At 28.9% G+C, this 26340-nt stretch overlaps 2 protein-coding genes and 2 long non-coding RNA genes across 5 annotated transcripts; 3 read left to right on the forward strand and 1 right to left on the reverse strand.

Annotated features, from left to right (window-relative positions):
* The first annotated feature begins 633 nt into the window (after positions 1-633).
* LOC114938360 (uncharacterized) lies at positions 634-1632 on the forward strand. Its single transcript, XR_003821063.1, has 3 exons — positions 634-773; positions 849-1312; positions 1377-1632. It is a non-coding gene; the product is annotated as an uncharacterized LOC114938360 (long non-coding RNA).
* Positions 1633-3862: 2230 nt separating this feature from the next.
* Positions 3863-26080, reverse strand: LOC146723757 (uncharacterized). The gene is made up of 3 exons (XR_014924388.1): positions 25978-26080; positions 18129-18168; positions 3863-14550 (listed from the first exon to the last, which is right to left on the reverse strand). It is a non-coding gene; the product is annotated as an uncharacterized LOC146723757 (long non-coding RNA).
* LOC114938352 (uncharacterized) lies at positions 20001-21498 on the forward strand. 2 transcript variants are annotated; one of them, XM_029312266.2, is made up of 2 exons: positions 20001-21102; positions 21166-21498. In XM_029312266.2, the coding sequence occupies exons 1-2, from the start codon at positions 20094-20096 to the stop codon at positions 21405-21407; spliced, it is 1251 nt and encodes a 416-aa protein (XP_029168099.2). In that variant the 5' UTR covers positions 20001-20093; the 3' UTR covers positions 21408-21498. The 2 variants fall into 2 exon arrangements, with proteins under 2 accessions (XP_029168099.2, XP_029168100.2); XM_029312267.2 differs by having other exon boundaries at positions 20001-21084.
* LOC114938351 (uncharacterized) lies at positions 23922-24815 on the forward strand. Its single transcript, XM_029312264.2, has 2 exons — positions 23922-24456; positions 24520-24815. Exons 1-2 carry the CDS (start codon positions 23934-23936, stop codon positions 24759-24761), a joined length of 765 nt encoding a protein of 254 aa, XP_029168097.2. The 5' UTR covers positions 23922-23933; the 3' UTR covers positions 24762-24815.
* Positions 26081-26340: the final 260 nt, after the last annotated feature.

A 26340-nucleotide genomic window follows, 5' to 3' on the forward strand; every position in this document is an offset into this window, starting at 1 on the left:
TCGAAATAAATCTGGATAAAAAATATTAATCCAAACACAAATTTTTAAAAAATTACAATAGCAATACTGAATTTTGTATCAAGAAAAAAAATGTGTTGAAAAATATGATGTCTCTCTCACCTGTCGGAACCATGGCTCCTCACTTTGCCTGGCAGTAGAAACGGACCCGTATTGTAAGCTAGCTCTCAGTTTAGACGTAGTATTTAATTTACAGATATTTAAATTTTTGGAATCTTTTCTTGAACGTCCAGTATTTAAAAATTTTTTTTGTGTTTTTGCTACATATATCTTCTTAAATTTTTTTAGCTAGAACTTTATATATACATATACATATATTGACAACAAATTTAAATTAAAAATTGAATTTTTAGCATATAAATTTTTACGAATTTTTACTCTTAAAATGTAGTTATATGTATATATTTAATAAAAGATTAATGAGGTTCTTTACAGATTATGCAGTTCCCTCGTACAATTTTTTCATAATTTTCTTTTGACATTATTGTTATATTTTAAATTGTATAAACATAAACAATGAAATTAGTATATATTAACCGATATAATATATTAACCAATATATATTGCTATAAATAAGAAAATATTATTGTAAATTGAAATATGACTGTTCGATATTGTTTTTCTTTGTGATAGTTCGAAAAGTTCTTAAGAGCAATTATTTTAACCTCGACAACTCTCTACAATTATTCTCATTACTTCGACAACTTTATATTGTGTGGCACAAATTTTCAAAGTCTCTTCTTTCTCTGTTTGAGGTCAGTAAAATTTTAAAGTCAGTAAAGCGAAGTTTTTGTGCAAAAATAATCTTTTAATATAAATTATAATGTCAGGTGAAGAGAAACAGAAATGATAAGAAACATACTTTTTTCGGTTAAACAAGAATTTGAAACGTGTCATAAACAAGATAGTCATACTACAATAAATGAAATGGCTGCTGAATATAATGTTTGTCGAAATACTGCCCGCAACGTTATTGAACGTTCTCAAAGTCCAGTAAATCAATCAATCGGACAACTATTAAAAGCGGACAACCAAACAGAATATAGCAGCTTGAAGAGAGAGCTATATAAGTGGTTCCAAAAGTGCAAGGAATCCGGAAACGAGATTGACTTTTTGCAATTTAAGGCTAAAGGATTAGAACTTATGAAAGACTATAATGGAATAAAAACGCATAACTATAGATACCTCTGGCTGCGTCGTTGTTTCATATCTTTCGAAGAACAGGAATATCATCCTCAACCTGCTAAAAATTAAGAACAACAGGATAATGATAAAAATAATGAAGAAATTACAGGTAGAGTAATTATAATTTTTATGAAATTAAGGATTTATATATAATAACGATTATGTTCTTTCAGATAATTTCACAAAATGTTCAAATCCTGGTTAAAAAATCGATGGAAGAAAATGTTAACAACTGGAAAGCACAGTATCCGCAGATAACATTATAAACGGTGAAGATAATGTACATGATAATATCCACGCGGATGATGTTATGATAGATTAATTTTTATATAATGGGTATTCTTTTGACGAACGATATTTCCGTAAATATTTGTACAATGAAGCAGTAAATGATATAGTAATAGATTTTGAAGACTATTTATAACACAATACTCAAGGTAGAATATTAAAATTTTATATAGAAAGATAAAACTTAATGTTTTATTTTTCAAATGTTTTATATTTTTCTTTTTATTAGTTATTATATGTAAATGTCAAATAAACGATGAATATCTTTTTTTTGCGAATATAATTTTAATTATAAATTTAAATTAACATAATTAATAATGTATTATGTTGTCGTAAAAAACTAAATAGTTAAAGTATTTATGAGGATTTCTATATTCTGGACATCAGTTTCTAGAAAATTAAAAAAACTTTAAGAGTGTATTAAATTTACGTATTTTCTCTAACACTTTTCTTCGTCGCACATTCAGTAAATAAAAGATATCAAATTGATAAAGCCAGTAAAATATCAAATGATGTATTATTATTAGTTTTATTAATAGAATATCGTTTATACTTTTTAGTAAAAAAGAATGGTAGAAACATTTTAAGGCATATTAAGAAGCTCGTTATTAGCTAAAAAATATTAAAAAAATTTTTTTAAACATTTTATGTGGTATAGATTAAATTGTAATACATTTTACTGTATTGTAAGAAAGCTCTCAAAGTTTAGACTTAGTACATGTAATTTGTAGATACATAAATTATTGGAATCTTTTCTTGAACGTCAAACATTTCTTCAAATTATTTTTTTTTGTATTTTTGCTAGATATATCTTTAAATATTTTTAGCTAGAATTTTATACATATATATTGAAAATTTCATAAGTTCAAATTAAAAGCTGAATTTTTGGCATATAAATTTTTATAAGTTTTTACTCTTAAAATGTGGATGAACATTTATATGCATTTAAATTTAACAGATAACCAACAAGAGATTTTGAGATTGACAATCATATTGACATGTATATATATATATATATATATATATATATATTTATATATATATATTTATGCATGTATGTATTGTTTTATATATATAAGTGTGTAAATATGTGTTATATTTAAACGACGCACACATAGTAAACTTTTAATTATAAATATATATTATATAACATGAGTTGTAGATATGTTTTACAAATATATATTTACAAATATTACAACTGTATATATATTTTTATTTAATTATTTAGGTATTATGATATATTGTTATTACACATATCAGTTTAATATAAATTCTCTTGAGAGAGACAAGCAAAAATAGTTATATTTTTAGAAATAATTTGACATTTTACATTCATAATTTTAAGGAAAATGTATTAGAATAATGTTTTGCAATTAAGTGATATGGTATGCTCATATGTAAGGAATAAAAATGATAAATATAACATTAAGACAAATTTATTTTGAGGAGATTCCATGAAAAACTTTTAAATCTATTCTATTGTCATTTTTAAATGTACATATAGGAAGCAGTATAATAAATAATATATACATATGTCTCAATAACATGATGTAGAAGAAAATCCTTAAATTTTTGTGCATGTAAGTTTTAGTTCTGCTATTTTATTACGACTCACAATTTATTTATTAATTGCATTTTTCACAGCTTCATTCGTCAAAAGCTTTTTATTTTTTTTTAATTTATTTTACAAACATTATTTAAATATCACTAGTTATATGCACGTCGATAATATTCCATTTTTATGGAGTATATATTATTTCAATAATCAAACGTTTGTTTTAAAATGTGTCTCTGCGAAAAATGATCAGTTATAGAAATCAGTTATGGAAGATCAGTTATAGAAATATTTAAATAATAATGGCGAATAAAGTTACGTCATTATTGTTATACAATTTTACGTAATAATATTGTTTAATAAAATAATGGACATAAAATTGATATTTATTATATTTTTTTTCATAATCAGCTGGTGACAACATTGCAGTATCTGGTGAGTGAAGAAATGATACTTTTGTATGATTAGTTATTTATCTTGATAATGGCGTTGTTGCATCATATTTGTCAAATTAATATAAATCTGAAAAATATAATATAGAACTTTCTACTTTTTCAATAATATACTTCATTTTTATCATTATAGATAATATGCATACATATACGTACATATGTAAGAAATTAACTTTTAGTACATCTAAATAATTAACATATTAAAATAAAAGAAATATAAATATGACGTAAAATTCATTATAAATGCATTTAAATAGCAAAATGTGACGCAACTCGCTATTCATTTTTATAAAAATTCACATATTAAGAGAAGGGAATAAGGATTGTTAAGAATAGAGGAAAATAACAAACTTACACGAGGATGTAAATTTTTCGAATTTTTTTTTACTAAAGAAACATATTTCAGTAACGAACACACACGGACAAATCAGTGATCGAACTAAATCATACAAGATTAGGTACTTCTCTATTTCTTCCTTGCCTCTAGAAGGTTACAATGCTTTAGTTATCTTTTTTGTTTTGGGTATATTATAGGATATTTTTACGGAGATATAATTAGTGTTCCTCTCTCTTTCGGCTTATTAAGCGCTGAATTATTTTATACGAAGCGACTCGAAGTTGTTCGCTCAATTGTTATTCTTTTTTTCATCCGCTCGATCGCGCGATCGATCGAAGGCGCATGTCGACGCTCGCGCTAATCATTATACAATAAGAGTTCACTATCGCTATCGAGTCCATCTGCCAGAATGCGTCTCGATCGCGCGATTCTCGAGCGAGCTATCTATATTGCTTCGTCGCAGGAGATAACATATATGTGTTATTGTGCTCATGCGAATGTCCACGTTCCACACATTTTCCAGGTAAGCAATTTTTAAGAAAGTTTCACCGAGCTACCAAACTTGAAATTTACCCCTTTTATACTTTAAACGCTCTGTGTCAAACAACAAATATGTTCTTATATTTTTGAAGGTCTGAATCTTCAATGAAATTATACAAACCTATACTTATGTTTTAATCAATCTATCATTTTTTCTTATTTGTAAAGATTGAGTATGTCAGATAATTATAAAAAAAAAACCAACAAGTAAACAATTCTAAAATATAGTTTGATATAAATAGTATATAATAAAATGAAATGTTCAGAAACTTGAAGTCCAAGCGCTTTAAGGGAGAACCAGAAAAGTGGAAAATCGCGAATAAGCATTCGAGTACTCGGACGAAATTGTTTGAAAAACCGCTGGCAATCTCGACCCATCCAGCTAAGGGATGAAAAGTCGAATGCGTTTACGAGTATTGACTCGTTCATTTTTACGCGAACGATTGCAAAGTCGATCGGTAATGACCTCGCGGACGTTAAAAACCGTGTGAAAGTGGTGTATACGTGAGTTTTGTGACATTTTTACTTCTTTCGGTTCTATACCTCTTCTGATTTCTTGTCACACGTGATATGCGCGATCAGGTATCGATACAGCGATTAATAACGTTAACGTTAACGCGCGTACTTACATTATAAAGGTCGGTCAGTCGACTCTTTTGCGCTAACTTGTCTTCCGGCACTTCTTACTGGTCTCTCTCTCTGTTTTTCATTCAGTTAACAGCGATCTGCGTAAAAACGCTTGTACGACACGTGATCTCACTCCGTGCAACGTCAAGTGGAAGATTCGTTAGACAATCCTTTAATAATCTTTACGATATCGCGCACCTGCTGCGATCCTGTCTGTTCTAATGCAATAAAATTTCTTGAATTTATCTATGACACATATAATTAAAAAAATATATTTTTTTGCACATGTGTAGTATGTGTTCGATATATAAAAATTAATTATAATTCACGAAGTAAAAGTGAAATCAAGAATGTCTGTATTTACTATGCTTGAAGGAAAGATAATTATTTAAACATTGCGAGTAAATAAAAATTCATTCAACATACCGATTACTTTAAAACTCTTCTGTGCAACGTACACGTTAAAAGAGATATACATATGTATTTGAAAAACATTAATTAAAGAATGATAAAATGAAAATTCAATATCCGTCTACAGATTTGATCTTTATCATATTTTGCTTCGTAACGATACTGAATAAAAACTTTGTTAACTTTAGAAAACCTTTCAACTAAATTACTATTTTGTTAATTGAACATACATGTATTAGTATTTAAGTCAAATATGTTTTATTAAATTTAATATGTTATATTTAATTTAAATATTTTCATGTGTTCAATTATTAATTAAATTCTATTTAATTTAAAGGTTTCGCCAAGTTAACGAATTCAGTATACTACGTAATTTAATGCTATTTAATTTTTAAGAAGTGCAGTGATCGCAGAGAAAGCGCGATTACTCATTTTCTTCAATTGTACGCTCCTTTCGATGAAAAGTATCAAAATCTTTAGCTTACAAAACGGTTTACATTGAAAGCATATTAACGCGATACAGAATTGCGAACTTTATCGAAGAACGCGATATTATCTTTGTTCACATTTGTAGTTCGGGATCTCGTGAGACTCGTAAAATCCTCGCGCGAAGCTTATCTCCGTTTCTCTTCATAGCATCAGGAAATAATATTTCTCTTTCTTTCTCGTAGAGATAAACACACAAACGAATCCTCGTTCTCTCTTTTTATCCCTTTCTCTCGCTCTCTCACTCTCTTGAATTGCATACATAAATGCACACGTAACATACGCGCAGCAGACACGCGAGCTTATTTTATTTCGTGCTAATATCATAATCGAGTCGAATCCTCGGCAACTGTTATAGAGATACAAACTATAGGAGCGTAATATATAACGTCGGTACGCGTGTGTAGTACAGATTGTCGCAAAAATTGGATTCTACAGATTTCACTCGGTAATTAATAGCTTTATTTTATTAAAAATTATTATAATTTAATAGTTAATATATAAGTCGTATTTTCTGCGGATTATCACTAATTTTCACAAATGACTTGATATGAAAATTCTCTTCGATCTTTAATATTTATGAATTCTCTTAGATTTTTTTATATTCTTAGATTATGGATCTTCCTTTGCATTAAATTCTCGGATTTTACATGTCCTTAGATTTTTATTTATTTTCTTTCTTAAAGAATCCGTGATTGCGCGATGTATATATAAAAAATTTCACGGAATTTGCACATTTATAAAATCTCGTTATTGAAGTAGAGAATTTGCTATGAATCCTGTAGAGGTACGATTTTTGCGAATCTGTTAATATGTATCGGAGAACGCATCGCTTGATTAACTCGCCGCAGTTAAATATACAGTATATGGTAAGAATAATATTATACTGATACGTAATTAATAGTAGTAAAAAGTAAAAACAGTATGAAAAATTATTGTATTGTTTCCCATTACTTATTGTTACGTCGTGCTCCATTCTTTCGAAGTCGCGGGTGCAAGTTTTGATCCCATCTCTTTTCTTTCTTGCATCTCTATTAAAATAAATGCATTGCAAAAATTTATTTCTTGCACATTCAACAATTTTTAACAAATATAAATAATTAGAAAATATTACAAAATGAAAATTTAACAAACAACATCTAACATGTAGCTACAGCTCTTACAGCTAAATGTAAAAGATTATAAATTTTCTAAAAATGATATTAAATATGCAGTGTATATGTGCATATGATTTTTATAATTTTTATTCCAATAAATTACATGCTATTAAGAGTTATTCCGATGATTATTTAACGGTAAGAGCTTTTATTAACGAACAAGTAATATTATTTTGCTTGTTTCCCGATCAACGTTCAGTCAACTTCGAAAGTGGAACGTCCAGTTATAAATACGAACACTATATGATATCGTATTACATGTAACATGTTCTCTATGATGGTCGATGTTTTTGATGATGACGACTTGATGACGTGCACGACTAATAATGAATAACGAATGATAGGCTATGTCCAAAAACTGCTCCTCTCAAACGGAGCTAAGATTTTTCCATTTTTATTTTGTATCGTTTGTATTATTGTTTAAGTTTAATTTACATCAGGTATATTAGCGAATAAAATATTTAGTAATAACGTGCAAAAAATTATCTTAAATCAGATTCATTTTTATCAAGTCTTTAAAGGATTTCTTTATACCATTCAATTTAAAACGTATTTAAGAAATATTTGTAACAGTAAATTTTTAGATTTCCGTCACGCTTCTCTTCTTTCTCGACGGAATTTGCAGTCAATTATTTAATATTATAAAAATAATGAAAAGTCAGTCTACAGAGTTTGCTAGGCTTGACATAAAGTCTGTTATGTTTCATTGAAAGATTTAAACAAGAAAGTTCATTAAAAGTTTATTTAATATTGACAAGCTCTTAACGCACTATCGCGGCAAAGAATATGGGAGTGGTGTTACGTTGAAGACTCTTTTGATGGGAGTATTTCCATGTTCTCAATGGCGATAATGACCGTAATGATACTGAGTGAATTCTGTTTGTTACGATATGGCTCGATTCTCTTGCAGGCGTTCGCCCGCAACTGCGATAAATCGTGTCTAAAGTGGTTTATTATTGTCGGCATTACATTTTTCTCGCCTTAGGACATAAACGTTTTACCGCGCCCGTGAAAATACTCCCTTCGCACTAACTATTCATCACTAACTTTTGGATCATACAGTTTTTATCACGCACGATTTTATCCCGCCAGCTCGATCGTTTCGATCGTTCTGTCCCAAATATCGCGTAATATCCAACATTCGAACAATTTTATCGAAGAGTGAAATCGAGTCATTTGTTTCTCGAAAGGATCTGGCGATGCATAGATCGAACTTTTTTTCGAACGAAATAATAAATGTGATGTAAAGTCATATTTATATATTCAATTATTAATTTTAATATTATACTGTATGCACGCAACCAATTAAAAATAACTCGAATTGTATCGAATGTTACCTATTATCAAGTAACATCGATATCTTTTTTCTACTTTTAATGTGTAATAAAAACAGAAGTAGAGATATTTACATCGTGTAAAACTGACGTTCGCGAGACAGATTACTTCTTTACCAGATTATGATTGATAGAGATCGTTTTTATCGTCATTTTACACATCATGTAATCACCCAATATTTAGTAAAGTTACTTCAACCTTAGTCGATAACAGAATTATAAATTTTACGAATTATTATTGTAAAATTTATAATTCCACTCACACTATTTATTGAAGATTCGATATGTAATACTCGATTACGAAATTGTTTTTAATTATCTTATGTTTTGTAATTTTCTTTAAGTATTTTAAATGATGTAATCTTTGTTTATTGAAAGTGGCTGAAATAATTAATAGCGTGAGAAACTAAATTAACAATGAAAATGCATTGCCTGATCCTACCTGAGAGATTTTCATCTTGTTTCTCGTTATTCCCTACCTCGCATTATCGCTATTATTATCGCTAATTCCTAAGGGCACAATCACACCATACGCTCGTTCGTAAATTCCTCTGTCTTTTTAACATCTGCCTATATTGTATAGATTTATCTAAGTCTTCTAAACTTTCAAGAAATACAAGCGCACTGCGACATATTCTATATTCTCATTTTATGAATTTTTAATTAATAAACCTTTGCGCTAAAACGAGCTTGGAGATCTAATAATAAACGAAGAACTCGTTTAGTACATGCGATAAATTTTTTTTTTTTAGTATGAACAAGTCTTAATGCAGGGTGTTCTCAAGTCTTGTCAAAATTTTCACGATTGGAAAATAAAGATTCCAAATGATTTTTGATAATTATCTATAGATCGGCGTATATATAAAAGTTTGAAAATTAGTCGATGTTTTTTTTTTTTTGCATTATATTATATATTATATTTGTATAGGCTTTCTCACCCTGCATTAATAGAAATATGTATATTTATTAAAGAGGGATCTATTCCATTTCGCAGAATGTTTCTTGAAATATCGCACGACGTAATGTAACAAGTTACATATAATATAGTCACTTTATCCTATACATATTTTTTACGCGAAATTTCACTACTAGATTTCTCTCATATTTTCTAAATTGTTAGAAGAGATGAGTATTGTGTGTGTGTGGACACTCCCAAAAATTGTTCCGCTTTTAGCTTAACTCTTTAATTGCCTCTATCAGGTATACGTACATTGAGTTTGAAAGTACACACGGTATAAACAGGTCTCAACGAATCGGCGCAGCTTTAATCCGCTGGCTTTTTTAATCCGTTGAGTTATATGTAATCGTTCGAAAGATTTCGATATGATTTATCGTGAAAGAATTTAAATTGACAATCCAAACAGAACTTATGCATCGCTTTGATATACGAGCTATATGATATATCATTAATTTGATATGCATGTAAGTGTTGAATTATTATTTCTGTTTCTGGAGTCGACATTCATCGTTGCATTGATATTTGGAAATTGGAATATATCTTGAAATTTTCATGATAATTCCAAGATATGTATTTTAAAAAACCTTTTACGCAAGAAATAAAAAGATATGTTTGTTGGACAAAGAATTTGAGATATTTTTGATTATCTGATGATAGAGTCCGACCAATCTTTTCATTTCTTGGGCTCATTTCGATCGGAGAATGCTGCGCAGCATGTTGATGATCTGAGACGTAGTAAAGTGTTAATAATTTAATTAGTCTAATCGACGCATATATTTGTAATCTGTTATGAACGAGATATTTTGTCGCGGTAAATGCGCCGATTCTTTTCACATTATTGTGTCAAATGCGATGGCTGGATTACGCGCATTTATAATTTCTTGGTGCTAACGCACACGTCTTGAAAATTTCTGCTGCTTTTTTTCATTGAAAAATACACTTCCATTGATGTTGCGTGCATCGCAACTATATAAAAGATTGGAATAAGATTTTCAAAAATGTCCATTGACTCTTTAATTTTTAAAAATCTATAAAAGAAAATTTCCTAAAGATTTTTAATTATTCTAGAGATTAATCGTCGCTAATAATTTTTCACGAATATCTAACAGCTGTCATCGTGAGCTGTTAAATTAAGACTACAGACTGCTTTCCTCTCCAGACTTAAATTCCGCTAATATCTCGTACATTTCCTCTTTCTCTGTCCTGATCATGGCAGTTTTAGCTAGCTTCCGTGTGTCCGAATCCGACAATCGGAATTTTTTACCTATTCGCTTATCCTAATCATGGTCTTTGAACCACAAAGGACCGCGAAATCCGTCCATTCGCGTTTATAGGGACTCACACGATCTCGAAAAAATCAATTTTTAAAAGTATTTTGATAGTTTGCTACATTTTACTCTTCGATACTTCAAATACAGACAGTAACATCTAGCTATATGAAAATATTATTTAAAAAAATCGTGGAAAAAATAATATATTCCGAAAATTACCAATCGTGTGAATTCCTTTTTCTTCGCATTTTCTCTATCTCTGTCTGATTTTTTTTACTTGCACATATACTACCGTCATTCGTCCTCTATCTTAGGTCAAGTTTAAATCAACTCCGCACGATCTCCACACACAGGCACACTTTTCTACTCTTTATCCTCAAACAAGCTACATATTTCCGTCAACCCATTTCAGCTCAATTGCCTCAGGATGCGTTAAAAAATTTTGCATATCGGATTGATCTGTCATTATTATTCCTTAACTTTAATTTCATTATTGATTGACGCCTCTCTATTATTATATCCGATGAATTAATAATTAAAAAATTGTTTTATAAATTAAATATTAATATTAACGCGCGAATAATATATTATCCGACTTTAGCATCTGGCTTGGGCTGAAAAGGGCAAACATGTGGAAAATATATCGCGATCTACGGAATGATGTTGGTAACGAGGAACGTTGACCAATCGCACTCTTCTGATTTATCAGTCAATCCATCAGTTCGATCCGTGAAAGTCTCAATCGTGGCGGCATCGAATAGCGCGAATGCCGATCGAATTATATTATATGTTTCGCAGAAGCTATACAAAGGCTACTTGGCGATTTAGTGAAAATGAAGATGATATTTTCGATGTTTCACCAATGCACGTGAAATCGGCGACGTGTGTTCTGGATATGTCTGTCGAAGTATGAAATTGTATTCGGGGATTGGGGAGGAGCGAGCTAGCTATTTAATTTCTCCCCTGCACGTGGATATTATTGGTCAAGCTCGAATAAATATTGCCAAGTGTGCGACTTGGAAATGATAAATTTGCGCTTCAATTTTGAGGAATGTAATTTTTCAAGACATTCTCTCTCTTTCTCTCTACAGCTGTTTTTTTTTTTTCATTACTTTAAGCATTCGAGTGTCTCAAGATCACAATTAAAACTAACCGTTCTGCTTTAACTTGAAGGTTCGAGGACATTTTTATTGACAATTCGCACTTTTGTCACTCGAGCAAAGCGTCATTTTACTAAGATTCGAACGTAACGAACGCTTTCATTTATTCCGATGTTATTTATGTATATACTGTCCTTCATTGTGACGCCAGTTTTGCGCTAGAGTCGCGAAATTAAAATTCTTTTCATATATATATATATATATATATATATATATTATGTGTATATTAATAATAAATTCTTTCTCTCTTTCTCCTTCGCTCCGCTCTTTCACCGTTATAACTTCTACATATGTATATGTTCTTCCTCTTTTGCATTCGTAATCTATGGAGACGGCACAAAGCTGAACGGCTCTAATGGTAGATACAAATATATTACAAGTACACGCCCGCAAAGTATCCGTTTGCTTTGTGCTCGCGCTTTGCCGACCCAAAGTAGGAAAAGGAAAATAATCGTAAAAAACCACATGAGGTATCGATATAGCCATGAATGGATAGAACTCTCTTGGCTCATGATATCTGTAAGAAATTCTCAACGCGAATGCAGTGCCAAAGTGCTCTCTAACATAAGACAAGAAACAGCGATTTTGTTGAAATGCATACAATTTGTCAATATGAGTTTCTAATATTTAATTTTTAATTTAATTAACAAAAAAAATATCTGGAAAAAACTGAAGAAGGTACATATCTCGAAAAATTCTATGTAAGAGAATTTAAGTGAGATAAACTTAGCTATGTTTTGTAAAATAAAAAAAAAGATGAAGAGAACGCTTTTTCCCCAAGCAAGGTGAATTACAATTTCTTGTTACAATTTTTTCGGCTGTCGCACACGCATTAACGCATCTCAAGTATGCTTTCGTTTCGGATACTCGCGCGCATGTACATTAATGATTTCACGGTAACGATTTTCCATTTCGAATTTTCATTGACAAATCACATTATTAATTACATTCCTCAACACAATTAATTTAGCAGTTAAATAGTCTCGTTGGCTGTATATTATATCACAAAAATGTACACAAAGATAAACGGAGCGACTAAATCTATCTCATTAATTTATACGCGTGTTCAGTGAATTCGCGAACAACGATGCGGTTATCTGTAAAAAAGCCGGGTTGATATATGTATGAACCCAGCAAACACAGTATATAAATGTTATATACTCAAGCATGTTACATGTAACGTATATGTTAGTTGTAATTTCTATAATACTTATAGATGTAACATTTTTAATATTACATATATTACATTGTAGTTATATTGTCATTATATACCAAATAGCACATTGATGTATTGATAAGTCAGTGCTTGGTCAGTGCAGTCTTGGGATATAATGACAATATAACTACAATGTAATATATGTTATATTAAAATGTTACATCTATGAGTGAGAAATTACAACTAACATGGATGTTACATCTAACGTACACGTTATATTACCTGTTATATTCCGTTTTATTATAGCAATGTAACAATTATATATCGGTGTTCGCTGGGTATGAACCCAACAAACGCAGTATATAAATGTTATATACTTAAGCATGTTACATGTAACGTATGTTGGTTGTAATTTCCCACTCATAGATGTAACATTCTTAATATTACATATATTACATTGTAGTTATATTATCATTATATCCCAAGATAGCACTGACTTATCAATACATCAATGTGCTATTTGGTATTTCATTACAATATAACTACAATGTAATATATGTTATATTAAAATGTTACATCCATGAGTGGGAAATTACAACTAACATGGATGTTACATGTAACGTACATGTTATATTACCTGTTATATTCCGTTTTATTATAGCAATGTAACAATTACTAATCGGTGTTTGCTGGGAAGACACTTCCGTGCGAAAATCGTTACCATGAACAACGGATATGCTTCGTACAACTAAAACAACGTTCTCTCTCTCTATCTCTCTCTCTCTCTTTCTCTCTACTGCCTCACAGAATACACACCGAGAAACATCTGGTTTACGTGACTAGGCTACGTAACGAAAACTCATTGCGCACACGTGCACCACGAGATCGAATCTCGTCATCTCTCTCTCTCTCTCTCTCTCTCTCGCTCATGTTTTTTGCTCCATGCGTGCATTTGTGACTTCGGTTTCCATCGCATTCGCACACTCACGCACACTCACGCTGTTTGCAATTAATTTTTGTCCAATGATCTCTCGGATCGTGTGTTCGGATCTTGTATTAGGTCGACGTTATCCCGCCACTCCGCTCTTCCCTTTTGCAAACATTTGTATATATCGTCCCGAAGCGAATTTCCGAAATGGCGCTCGTTTCGTTTAATAGCTCGATTAGCTGCAAACAAATCTTGCCTTTTGCTTGCAACTTTTTTTTTTTGCTTCCTCTATCTCTTTCCGGTCGCATTAATTTTTTGTAAACATATCTACCGCGTTCGAAAAAACTTTTTGTATCTTTTTATTAGGAAAATTTGTGTCGAAAAAATACGACGTTTCGCGAAACGATGTAAAAGATTCAGACTGTTGTTCTCCGTGATAAAATCCGCATCTATTTGCATCTTCCGTTCTTGTTGTCCGGATGCTACTCCCGATGCGGTCCCATGACACTTAAGGGAAGACGGAAGGTGGTTCGGAATTGCGTTGTTTTGCGGCTCGATGTAACTCGCCGAGGGGGTAACACACGACCGATATCTGCGAAGGGGACGATTTGACGTCCCGGGGAGGGGGGAGGCGGTGAGGGCACCACCGCTCCGATTCACCCTGCGGGCTCTGGTCCAGGCCTGCCTCTGTCAATACACAAAAATACAATTTTCATTTTACTCATACGTATAAAGTTAACGCATTAATCCCAGCAAACACAATATATAAATGTTATATATTCAAGCATGTTACATGTAACGTATATGTTAGTTGTAATTTCCCACTCATAGATGTAACATTTTTAATATTACATATATTACATTGTAGTTATATTGTCATTATATCCCAAGATAGCACTGACTTATCATTACATCAATGTGCTATTTGGTATTTCATTACAATATAACTTCAATGTAATATATGTTATATTAAAATGTTACATCTATGAGTGGGAAATTGCAAGTAACATGGATGTTACATGTAACGTACACGTTATATTACCTGTTATATTCCGTTTTATTATAGCAAGCATGTTACATGTAACGTATATGTTAGTTGTAATTTCCCACTCATAGATGTAACATTTTTAATATTACATATATTACATTGTAGTTATATTGTCATTATATCCCAAGATAGCACTGACTAATCATTACATCAATGTGCTATTTGGTATTTCATTACAATATAACTTCAATGTAATATATGTTATATTAAAATGTTACATCTATGAGTGGGAAATTGCAAGTAACATGGATGTTACATGTAACGTACACGTTATATTACCTGTTATATTCCGTTTTATTATAGCAATGTTTTATTATAGCAAGCATGTTACATGTAACGTATATGTTAGTTGTAATTTCCCACTCATAGATGTAACATTTTTAATATTACATATATTACATTGTAGTTATATTGTCATTATATCCCAAGATAGCACTGACTTATCATTACATCAATGTGCTATTTGGTATTTCATTACAATATAACTTCAATGTAATATATGTTATATTAAAATGTTACATCTATGAGTGGGAAATTGCAACTAACATGGATGTTACATGTAACGTACACGTTATATTACTTGTTATATTCCGTTTTATTATAGCAATGTTTTATTATAGCAAGAATGTTACATGTAACGTATATGTTAGTTGTAATTTCCCACTCATAGATGTAACATTTTTAATATTACATATATTACATTGTAGTTATATTGTCATTATATCCCAAGATAGCACTGACTTATCATTACATCAATGTGCTATTTGGTATTACATTACAATATAACTTCAATGTAATATATGTTATATTAAAATGTTACATCTATGAGTGGGAAATTGCAACTAACATGGATGTTACATGTAACGTACACGTTATATTACCTGTTATATTCCGTTTTATTATAGCATGTAACAATTATACATCGGTGTTTGCTGGGATTCCATCAATCATTTACTCGGATAATTTGATTTAGATGATATTCATAAAAAGGCAAAATAATAGTCTTAATTTAAAAACAGATATTGATGGCTTGCCAGTAATTTATGACGATACAATACATAGACTACCTAAGATATGAAAGTTAAAAAACATAAACAACTAACTATTTTCTCCATTGTGTGATCGTCTCTCTGAGAGATAAAAATCATTCGTTGTTGTAACCTCGAGCAATCAACATCTGAAAGCCTTTACGTCACGATATAATATCTTACTCGATTTAATTGTAAGTCTATTTTGATTAATTTACTTATCTTTCAATGTTAATTTTTCGTATACAATGATTTTATAGACATATTAACAATTGCTGTTATTGAGATTCGCAACCGACCTCCTAACCGAACAATTAGCGAGATATCTGTTTCGCAACAATTAGAATGACGATTCGAGGAATAGAATATATAAAAATGCTCATGGTTTAAAAATGCATTGATCTCGTTTTTTAAAAAAAATAGCTTGACGTAGTTTTATGCGAATAACTGTGTTTCTGAATAGTTTTATTATATTGACAGTTATGAATAATTGATTGTTAATTTCTATTAATCTTTAATTTTAAATGATGCGCTGAAGAAGGTTGAAAAAGGCAACCGAAACGTTCGAATTTATTTCTGTCTAATATTTTATGTTATAAATCTTTTTCCACAAATAAATATTAATGAAAAAACTTAATTAGCTCTTATTGCCTTTTATATGTATATTGATTTAGATACTTTATTTAATATGTCTCAAAAGTAAGTATTTTATAGCGAATTCGATTGGATGCACCAGTGCGCACTGAGTGCATATAAAGGTTTATCACGCACAAATTCACAATGACGCAAGTAATTAAAAAAGAAAAATAATTAATAGTAAAAGCTATTATTATCATTATTCATATTAGACAACAATAATAATAGCACTTACTATTAATTATTTTCCTTTCTTAATTACTTGTGTCATTGTGAACTTGTGTGTGATAAGATGCACTCAGTGCGCACTGGTGCATCCAATCGAATTCGCTATTAATTACGTGATTTGCCCACTTTTTTATTTATATCAGTGAGTGTCTTTAGAATTAATTTGAGAATAATTGAGGTTTCAGATTTTCAGTTTTTCTCTGCTCAGATGAAAATAAAGGAATAAAAAATGTACAAAATTGCAAATAGGAAATTGAGCAACAAAACTGTTTCCAATCAATATTACATTGTTCTCGTTTAACTATTTAAAAATTTCGAACGAAATAATGTTATGTTTGCATTGAGAGTTTACACAGAAAACTTAAAATTAAATTTAGCTGTAACGCGTGATGAACACGGTAAATTTTATAAACGTTTCTGACGTTACCCACTTTCTAATGGAAATATTGAAACTGGTAATATTTAAACGTGCGTGTAATATTTGAGCGTATGCATGTTGGACTTGCTCTTGTGACGATTGATAAAAATTAAGCGATCGTGTAGAGAGTTATTTTCTTATGTAAATACGAAAGCATTTCATTGTTGCGATATATTCAATTTCTACAAAAACTTATTATCATTTTTATATATTGAAATTTATATTCTTAAGTAATACGATTGCTGATAAAAGAATATTTCATGCGAGCGTAATAATTATATAATACATAGAATATTGAACGTTATCGAAATACTTTCAAACAATCTTTAGAAATCTGTAAATCGAATCTCGTGCAACACGGCTATTGTGTAACAGAATTTACTTTATTAAAATATTTACTGATAAACTTTAGTTCCTTCCAAGAGTATCGCGCATCTATGACCGAGAGATATTTCCATTTTCAACTATTATACAAAGTTTAGCTTTTCATAATCGCTTTCATAAACAAGCGGAGCAATCGCCGCGTTGTAATAATAACGTGAAATGAAATTATTCACAGAGCGGTCGCGAAGCGGCATAATGCATAATAAAATAAGGCTGAATAAACAACCGATATATATCGCTCGAAGCCACATCGGGATCATCCGCAAATATCATTTTTGAATGTTGACATTCGCAGGCTTGATTGCCTCGTAATTGCGCTTTAAAACGCGAAAAGTATCTTTGATATTCGAATAAAATGCTCGGCCCGAGGCGAACCACTTTGTCGGGACACAATGCTAATGGCCACACTCTTTGTAACTGGAATTTTCAAAGTTCTGGGCACAAGTTATGCTTGCGTTTCAAAGAGAAACGAAGGCAGTGATAAAATCGCGCGACGTGATCGCGGATGCAATTTTTAACTCACCTACACAAACCACTCGTCTTTCTGGCTGGAGGAGATGTCACTGAAAGATGAAAGATATGTTTCAATTAATAACATATTTAAATCGTTTAGATAACGATTAAGTAGTGCGCGTTTCTTTCCTCTTATCGAAAAATATGGCGCAAACATAATAATCTTAATAAATTTCGTAAAAATTACAGTAAAGGATTTCTTCAGTCTTGAATCAAATAATTGCACGTCGTTTAATTTTTTTCGATAATTGGAGAGCGAAAGAACAGTTTATGCCAATTTATGTCACAAACGCGAAATCAATAACTTCAAGCATATAGGTATTAGAGATAATTTGAAAAAGCAAGCTCTTGTAGTTTCGCACTTTACCGCTGTTTTCTTTTGTTCTTTGGTAATAAGTTTATGATGTAATTAACAAATTTTATCTCCTTCCATTTAGTTAAAAAATATTTGTAAATAAAAAAAACCATAATAATATACAAATAATTTTATAACGCAGAGTTATTGAATTTTTATATGTAGACTATACTATATTGTTAATAATTAGAAAGAATAAGTTGACAAAAAATACGGATAAAATCCGTAATGTAAAATACTTCTTTACTTTATTTTTATCTTTAATCATTATTTATTTGCAAAAAATTATGAAAGAACTAATAAAAATGAATAACGTACGATCGTGCGAATAACATGAGAAATAGAATAGATAAATGCAAAAATTTGTGACTTAAATTTTACACATAAGTTAATTTTAATTTATGAATATATATATATATATATATACAATATACATCATCACAGAAAAAACAGTATCCTTGAGAGAATGCAAATATGCTTTGATTCAAGTATATTTGATCCTTATAATAGCACCAAATATAAATAATTTTGGATAAAGGATAATTTATCCTTAAAACAAAGTGCAAAATATTTTTGGTTGAAGCGGAAATTTACTTATAAATATTGCAAGGACAAGTGACAAGTGTGCATCGGATATAAGCGATACTTTCAAATATATATAATAATTCTTAGTTCAAATGTAACTAAGTTTGTTTTTACCATATGCGATTTTTAAAACAAGAATATATCTTAAGGATAAAATATACTTTACACAAACTTATTTATTATTAAAGCAAATAAAAATTTGTGATTACAAAGAGCATTCTATGCTTAAATCAATCAAATAGCGTTCAAGAATAAAAATATACTTGAATCAAAGATTTCTTTTTTTCTGTGATTTAATCTATTAAAATTATATAGTTTAATGCAATTATATGATATAAATTATATGATAATTAATTATTTTTCATCTTAAGTATTCATTTATGTTAGTTTTATGTTTTTTAGACATAACTTTCATCTATTATAGTATCTGTTTCTCCTCATATTTATCAATTAAACAATTTATATTCAGTCTATTAAATAAATAAATAAATTGTTTTAGAACAATTTTTTAATTAATGAAAAATTAACGAGATCCCTTACAAATTATGCAGTTTTTTCATACAATTTTTTCATAATTTTCTTTCGACATTATCGTTATATTTTAAATTGTATAAACATAAACAATGTAATCAGTATATATTAACCGATATAATATATTAACCAATATATATTGCTATTCGTAAATAAAAAAATATTATTGTAAGTTGAAATATGACTGTTCGATATTGTTTTTCTTTGTGATTGTTCGAAAATTTCTTAAGAGCAGATATAACCGCGACAACTCTCTACAATTATTCTCATTGCTTCGACAACTTCATATTGTGTGGCACAAATTTGCAAAGTCTCTTCTCTCTCTGTTCAAAGTCAGTAAAATTTTAAAGTCAGTAAAACGCAGTTTTGTGTGAAAATAATCTTTAAATATAAATTATAATGTCAGTTGAAGAGACTCACAGAAATGATAAGAAACATACTTTTTTGGTTAAACAAAAATTTGAAACGTGTCATAAACAAGATAGTGATCATACAAAAAATGAAATGGCTGCAGCATATGTTTATCGAAATACTATTAGTAATATTGAACGTACTCAAAGTCCAGTAAATCAAGCAATCGGACAACCTGCTGAAAATGTTATTCAAGAGCTCACGCACCGATTGGAGAAGAAGAACGTTAAAAGAGATAATGTTTATATTATGTTTAAAACAAAATTCCAGTGGTCGGAAACTTTTATACCGAAAAGCGAGAAGAAAATTGACAGGCAAATATTAACAGACTTCTTAAATGTTATATATTGTACAAATATTACAGGTGATCATAAATTTCCACCATTTTATTTTTATGAAGGTACAATGCAAAAAACCGCTAAGAATATAAAAAATATTCCTAATTTATGTACAACAAGCGATGAAATTCAAAAAATTCTCACAGATTGGTGCAATAATCATTTTGTGAAACTTGTGAAAAAACGTCAACAGGAAACAAATGTAAGTGACAAAGTGCTTTTAATCGTTCTTGGATCCAAGATGTTTCCTGATATTGATGCAAAAAATATTACGCAAAATGACAATTTCGAGGTACAGTTTCTTTTAGGATACAATAAACAAATATCAAGAATAAAGAGACTCACGATTAGAGTATTAAGAGACAAATGTAAAAATAAATTTCAAGACTTTTGCACATCTTACGATATGAACATTTATGTTTCAACGATTAACGAGGAATGGTATAACAATCAGTGTGAACATTTCATAAAATTATTTAACGACTTTTTGTCAAATTGTTGTACAAAAGAAAATACAATGGCAACGTCTTCAATTAATCAGACACCAAAGGTAATTATAAATGTAACTGAAGAAGATACGACACTTAAGGAAATATCAGCACAAGTAGAAGAACAATCGAAAAACAGGAAAAGTGTTGGAAAATACAAAGAAAAAGTTACCCCTTTAGATGATGTAATAGAAGATCTCAATTCTCATAAAGAAGATGAAGAAAAAGAACATCAAGGACAACAGGATAATGATAAAAGTAATGAAGAAATTATAGGTAGAGTAAATACAATTTTTATAAGATTAAGGATTTACGTAAATAACGATTATGTACTTTCAGATAATTTCACAAAATGTTCAAACTCTGGCCAAAAAATCGATGGAAGAGGATGTCAACAACTGGAAAGCACAGTAACCGTAGATAACATTATAAACGGTGAAGAAAATATAGAATCAAGCTCCCTAAGTTTAGATAACAAAGTAGAAGTACACGTAGAAGACATTCTTAGAGTAATGGAATCATCCGATACGAGTTACGACGAGGCAAATTTGTATAGTTTTTTGGTACATTATAGCTTTTGATATTTTTAACACAATACGCAAGATGGAATATTGAAATTTTATATATGAAACTTAATGTGCCATATTTTTCTTTATATTACTCATTGTCAGCTGCAACTATTAAATGAGTAATATTTTTTTTTAGTAAAACAATTTTAGATTGGAAATTTGAATTTAAAATTAATATACATGATGATGTATTTTATTGTCGTAAATAACTGCGAAATATTCAAATATTTATAAAGATCTCTATATGCCGGAAAATCAGTTTCTAGAAAATCAAGAAAAACTTTAAGAACATATTAAATTTACGTATTTTTTCTACAACTTTTTTTATGTGAGGAAATAGATGTATTTTTATCGGTAAATTTATTTCTTTGAATAAAATTTTAATATAAATGTTTTAATATTCACTAAAATTGAGAATATGTAGATAGTTTTTAGTTCTATTTATTCATATATACGTATATTAACAAAATGTTTTTAATTTTATTTGCAAATTTAGTAAATAAAATACATCAAATTGATTCAAACGTTATATTTATTTTAAACAGAAGAATATAGTTTGTTCTTGTGTTAGTAAACCAGAATGTTGAATATTTTAATGCACATTAAAAAACTCGTGATGAGCTATAAAATATTTGAAATGATAGATATTTTTAACACATTAATGTAAACTCAAGAAACGTTTTCACACTCTCGAAAGTAATGAGGTTTTACATTCGCATTAGATAAATATAAATATAAAATATAATAATATATATATAATACATATATATACATATATAATACATATATACATATATATATATATATATATATATATATATATAATTAAATATAATAATTTAATTTATACATTATAAAATTTCTCTTATTTCATCTGTTTAAATGACTTGATTTTCACTTAATGTAAAATCTTGATAAATATAAAATAATTACGAAATAAATAATTTTGCATTGTTAAAGTACAGGTTTATAGAATTTCTTATTTAATGAAAGATCTCTTGTTTCTTTTTTAATTTTTTTTCATATCTTTTGTATTTATCTCATCATCCTTTTCTTCAAAATTTCTTCGAAATTTTGTTGTACGTCAGAGGAGAGATTTTAGTTTTCGAAATAAATCTGGATAAAAAATATTAATCCAAACACAAATTTTTAAAAAATTACAATAGCAATACTGAATTTTGTATCAAGAAAAAAAATGTGTTGAAAAATATGATGTCTCTCTCACTTGTCGGAACCATGGCTCCTCACTTTGCCTGGCAGTAGAAACGGACCCGTATTGTAAGCTAGCTCTCAGTTTAGACGTAGTATTTAATTTACAGATATTTAAATTTTTGGAATCTTTTCTTGAACGTCCAGTATTTAAAAATTTTTTTTGTGTTTTTGCTACATATATCTTCTTAAATTTTTTTAGCTAGAACTTTATATATACATATACATATATTGACAACAAATTTAAATTAAAAAATTGAATTTTTAGCATATAAATTTTTACGAATTTTTACTCTTAAAATGTGGTTATATGTATATATTTAATAAAATATTAATGAAGTTCTTTACAGATTATGCAGTTCCCTCGTACAATTTTTTCATAATTTTCTTTTGACATTATTGTTATATTTTAAATTGTATAAACATAAACAATGAAATTAGTATATATTAACCGATATAATATATTAACCAATATATATTGCTATTCGTAAATAAGAAAATATTATTGTAAGTTGAAATATGACTGTTCGATATTGTTTTTCTTTATGATTGTTCGAAAATTTCTTAAGAGCAGATATAACCGCGACAACTCTCTACAATTATTCTCATTGCTTCGACAACTTTATATTGTGTGGCACAAATTTCCAAAGTCTCTTCTTTCTCTGTTTGAAGTCAGTAAAATTTTAAAGTCAGTAAAACACAGTTTTGTGTGAAAATAATCTTTAAATATAAATTATAATGTCAGTTGAAGAGGCTCACAGAAATGATAAGAAACATACTTTTTTGGTTAAACAAGAATTTGAAACGTGTCATAAACAAGATAGTGATCATACAAAAAATGAAATGGCTGCAGCATATGTTTATCGAAATACTATTAGTAATATTGAACGTACTCAAAGTCCAGTAAATCAAGCAATCGGACAACCTGCTGAAAATGTTATTCAAGAGCTCACGCACCGATTGGAGAAGAAGAACGTTAAAAGAGATAATGTTTATATTATGTTTAAAACAAAATTCCAGTGGTCGAAAACTTTTATACCGAAAAGCGAGAAGAAAATTGACAGGCAAATATTAACAGACTTCCTAAATGTTATATTTTGTACAAATATTACAGGTGATCATAAATTTCCACCATTTTATTTTTATGACGGTACAATGCAAAAAATCGCTAAGAATATAAAAAATATTCCTAATTTATGTACAACATACGATGAAATTCAAAAAACTCTCACAGATTGGTGCAATAATCATTTTGTGAAACTTGTGAAAAAACGTCAACAGGAAACAAATGTAAGTGACAAAGTGCTTTTAATCATTCTTGGATCCAGGATGTTTCCTGATATTGATGCAAAATATATTACGCAAAATGACAATTTCGAGGTACAGTTTCTTTTAGGATACAATAAACAAATATCAAGAATAAAGACACTCACGACTAAAGTAATAAGAGAAAAATGTAAAAATAAATTTCACGACTTTTGCACATCTTACGATATGAACATTTATGTTTCAACGATTAACGAGGAATGGTATAACAATCAGTGTGAACATTTCATAGAATTATTTAACGACTTTTTGTCAAATTGTTGTACAAAAGAAAATACAATGGCAACGTCTTCAATTAATCAGACACCAAAGGTAATTATAAATGTAACTGAAGAAGATACGACACTTAAGGAAATATCAGCACAAGTAGAAGAACAATCGAAAAACAGGAGAAGTGTTGGAAAATACAAAGAAAAAGTTACCCCTTCGGATGATGTAATAGAAGATCTCAATTCTCATAAAGAAGATGAAGAAAAAGAACATCAAGAACAACAGGATAATGATAAAAATAATGAAGAAATTATAGGTAGAGTAAATACAATTTTTATAAGATTAAGGATTTATGTAAATAACGATTATGTACTTTCAGATAATTTCACAAAATGTTCAAACTCTGGCCAAAAAATCGATGGAAGAGGATGTCAACAACCGGAAAGCACAGTAACCGTAGATAACATTATAAACGGTGAAGAAACTATAGAATCAAGCTCCCTAAATTTAGATAACAAAGTAGAAGTACACGTAGAAGACATTCTTAGAGTAATAGAATCATCCGATACGAGTTACGACGAGGCAAATTTGTATAGTTTTTTGGTACATTATAGCTTTTGATATTTTTAACACAATACGCAAGATGGAATATTGAAATTTTATATATGAAACTTAATGTGTTATATTTTTCTTTATATTACTCATTGTTAGCTGCAACTATTAAATGAGTAATGTTTTTTTTAGTAAAACAATTTTAGATTGGAAATTTGAATTTAAAATTAATATACATGATGATGTATTTTATTGTCGTAAATAACTGCAAAATATTCAAATATTCATAAAGATCTCTATATGCCGGAAAATCAGTTTCTAGAAAATCAAGAAAAACTTTAAGAACATATTAAATTTACGTATTTTTTCTACAACTTTTTTTATGTGAGGAAATAGATGTATTTTTATCGGTAAATTTATTTCTTTGAATAAAATTTTAATATAAATGTTTTAATATTCACTAAAATTGAGAATATGTAGATAGTTTTTAGTTCTATTTATTCATATATACGTATATTAACAAAACTGTTTTTAATTTTATTTGCAAATTTAGTAAATAAAATACATCAAATTGATTCAAACGTTATATTTATTTTAAACAGAAGAATATAGTTTGTTCTTGTGTTAGTAAACCAGAATGTTGAATATTTTAATGCACATTAAAAAACTCGTGATGAGCTATAAAATATTCGAAATGATAGATATTTTTAACACATTGATGTAAACTCAAGAAATGTTTTCACACTCTTAAAAGTAATGAGGTATTACAATTGCATTAAATAAATATAAATATAATATTTAATAATATTATAATACATATATATACATATATAATACACATATATACATACATATATATATATATATATATATATATATATATAATTAAATATAATAATTTAATTTGTACATTATAAAATTTCTCTTATTTCATCTGTTTAAATGATTTGATTTTCACTTAATGTAAAATCTTGATAAATATAAAATAATTACGAAATAAATAATTTTGCATATTTAAAGTACAGGTTTATAGAATTTCTTATTTAATGAAAGATATCTTGTTTCTTTTTTAATTTTTTTTCATATCTTTTGTATTTATCTCATCATCCTTTTCTTCAAAATTTCTTCGGAATTTTGTTGTACGTCAGAGGAGAGATTTTAGTTTTCGAAATAAATCTGGATAAAAAATATTAATCCAAACACAAATTTTTAAAAAATTACAATAGTAATACTGAATTTTGTATCAAGAAAAAAAATGTGTTGAAAAATATGATGTCTCTCTCACCTGTCGGAACCATGGCTCCTCACTTTGCCTGGCAGTAGAAACGGACCCGTATTGTAAGCTAGCTCTCAGTTTAGACGTAGTATTTAATTTACAGATATTTAAAGTTTTGGAATCTTTTCTTGAACGTCCAGTATTTAAAAATTTTTTTTGTGTTTTTGCTACATATATCTTCTTAAATCTTTTTAGCTAGAATTTTATATATACATATACATATATTGACAACAAATTTAAATTAAAAAATTGAATTTTTAGCATATAAATTTTTACGAATTTTTACTCTTAAAATGTGGTTATATGTATATATTTAATAAAAGATTAATGAGGTTCTTTACAGATTATGCAGTTCCCTCGTACAATTTTTTC

This window comes from Nylanderia fulva, unplaced genomic scaffold, assembly GCF_048542155.1.
Source record: "Nylanderia fulva isolate GAGA-0341 unplaced genomic scaffold, ASM4854215v1 Scaffold17, whole genome shotgun sequence".
NCBI lineage: Eukaryota > Metazoa > Arthropoda > Insecta > Hymenoptera > Formicidae > Nylanderia > Nylanderia fulva.

Coding starts and splice junctions, on each gene's coding strand:
- LOC114938352 (XM_029312266.2), top strand. CDS start 20,094: ATGGCTGCAGCATATGTTTATCGAAATACTATTAGTAATATTGAACGT. Junction 21,103..21,165: donor AAGTAATGAAGAAATTATAG/GTAGAGTAAATA, acceptor ATGTACTTTCAG/ATAATTTCACAAAATGTTCA.
- LOC114938351 (XM_029312264.2), top strand. CDS start 23,934: ATGTTTCCTGATATTGATGCAAAATATATTACGCAAAATGACAATTTC. Junction 24,457..24,519: donor AAATAATGAAGAAATTATAG/GTAGAGTAAATA, acceptor ATGTACTTTCAG/ATAATTTCACAAAATGTTCA.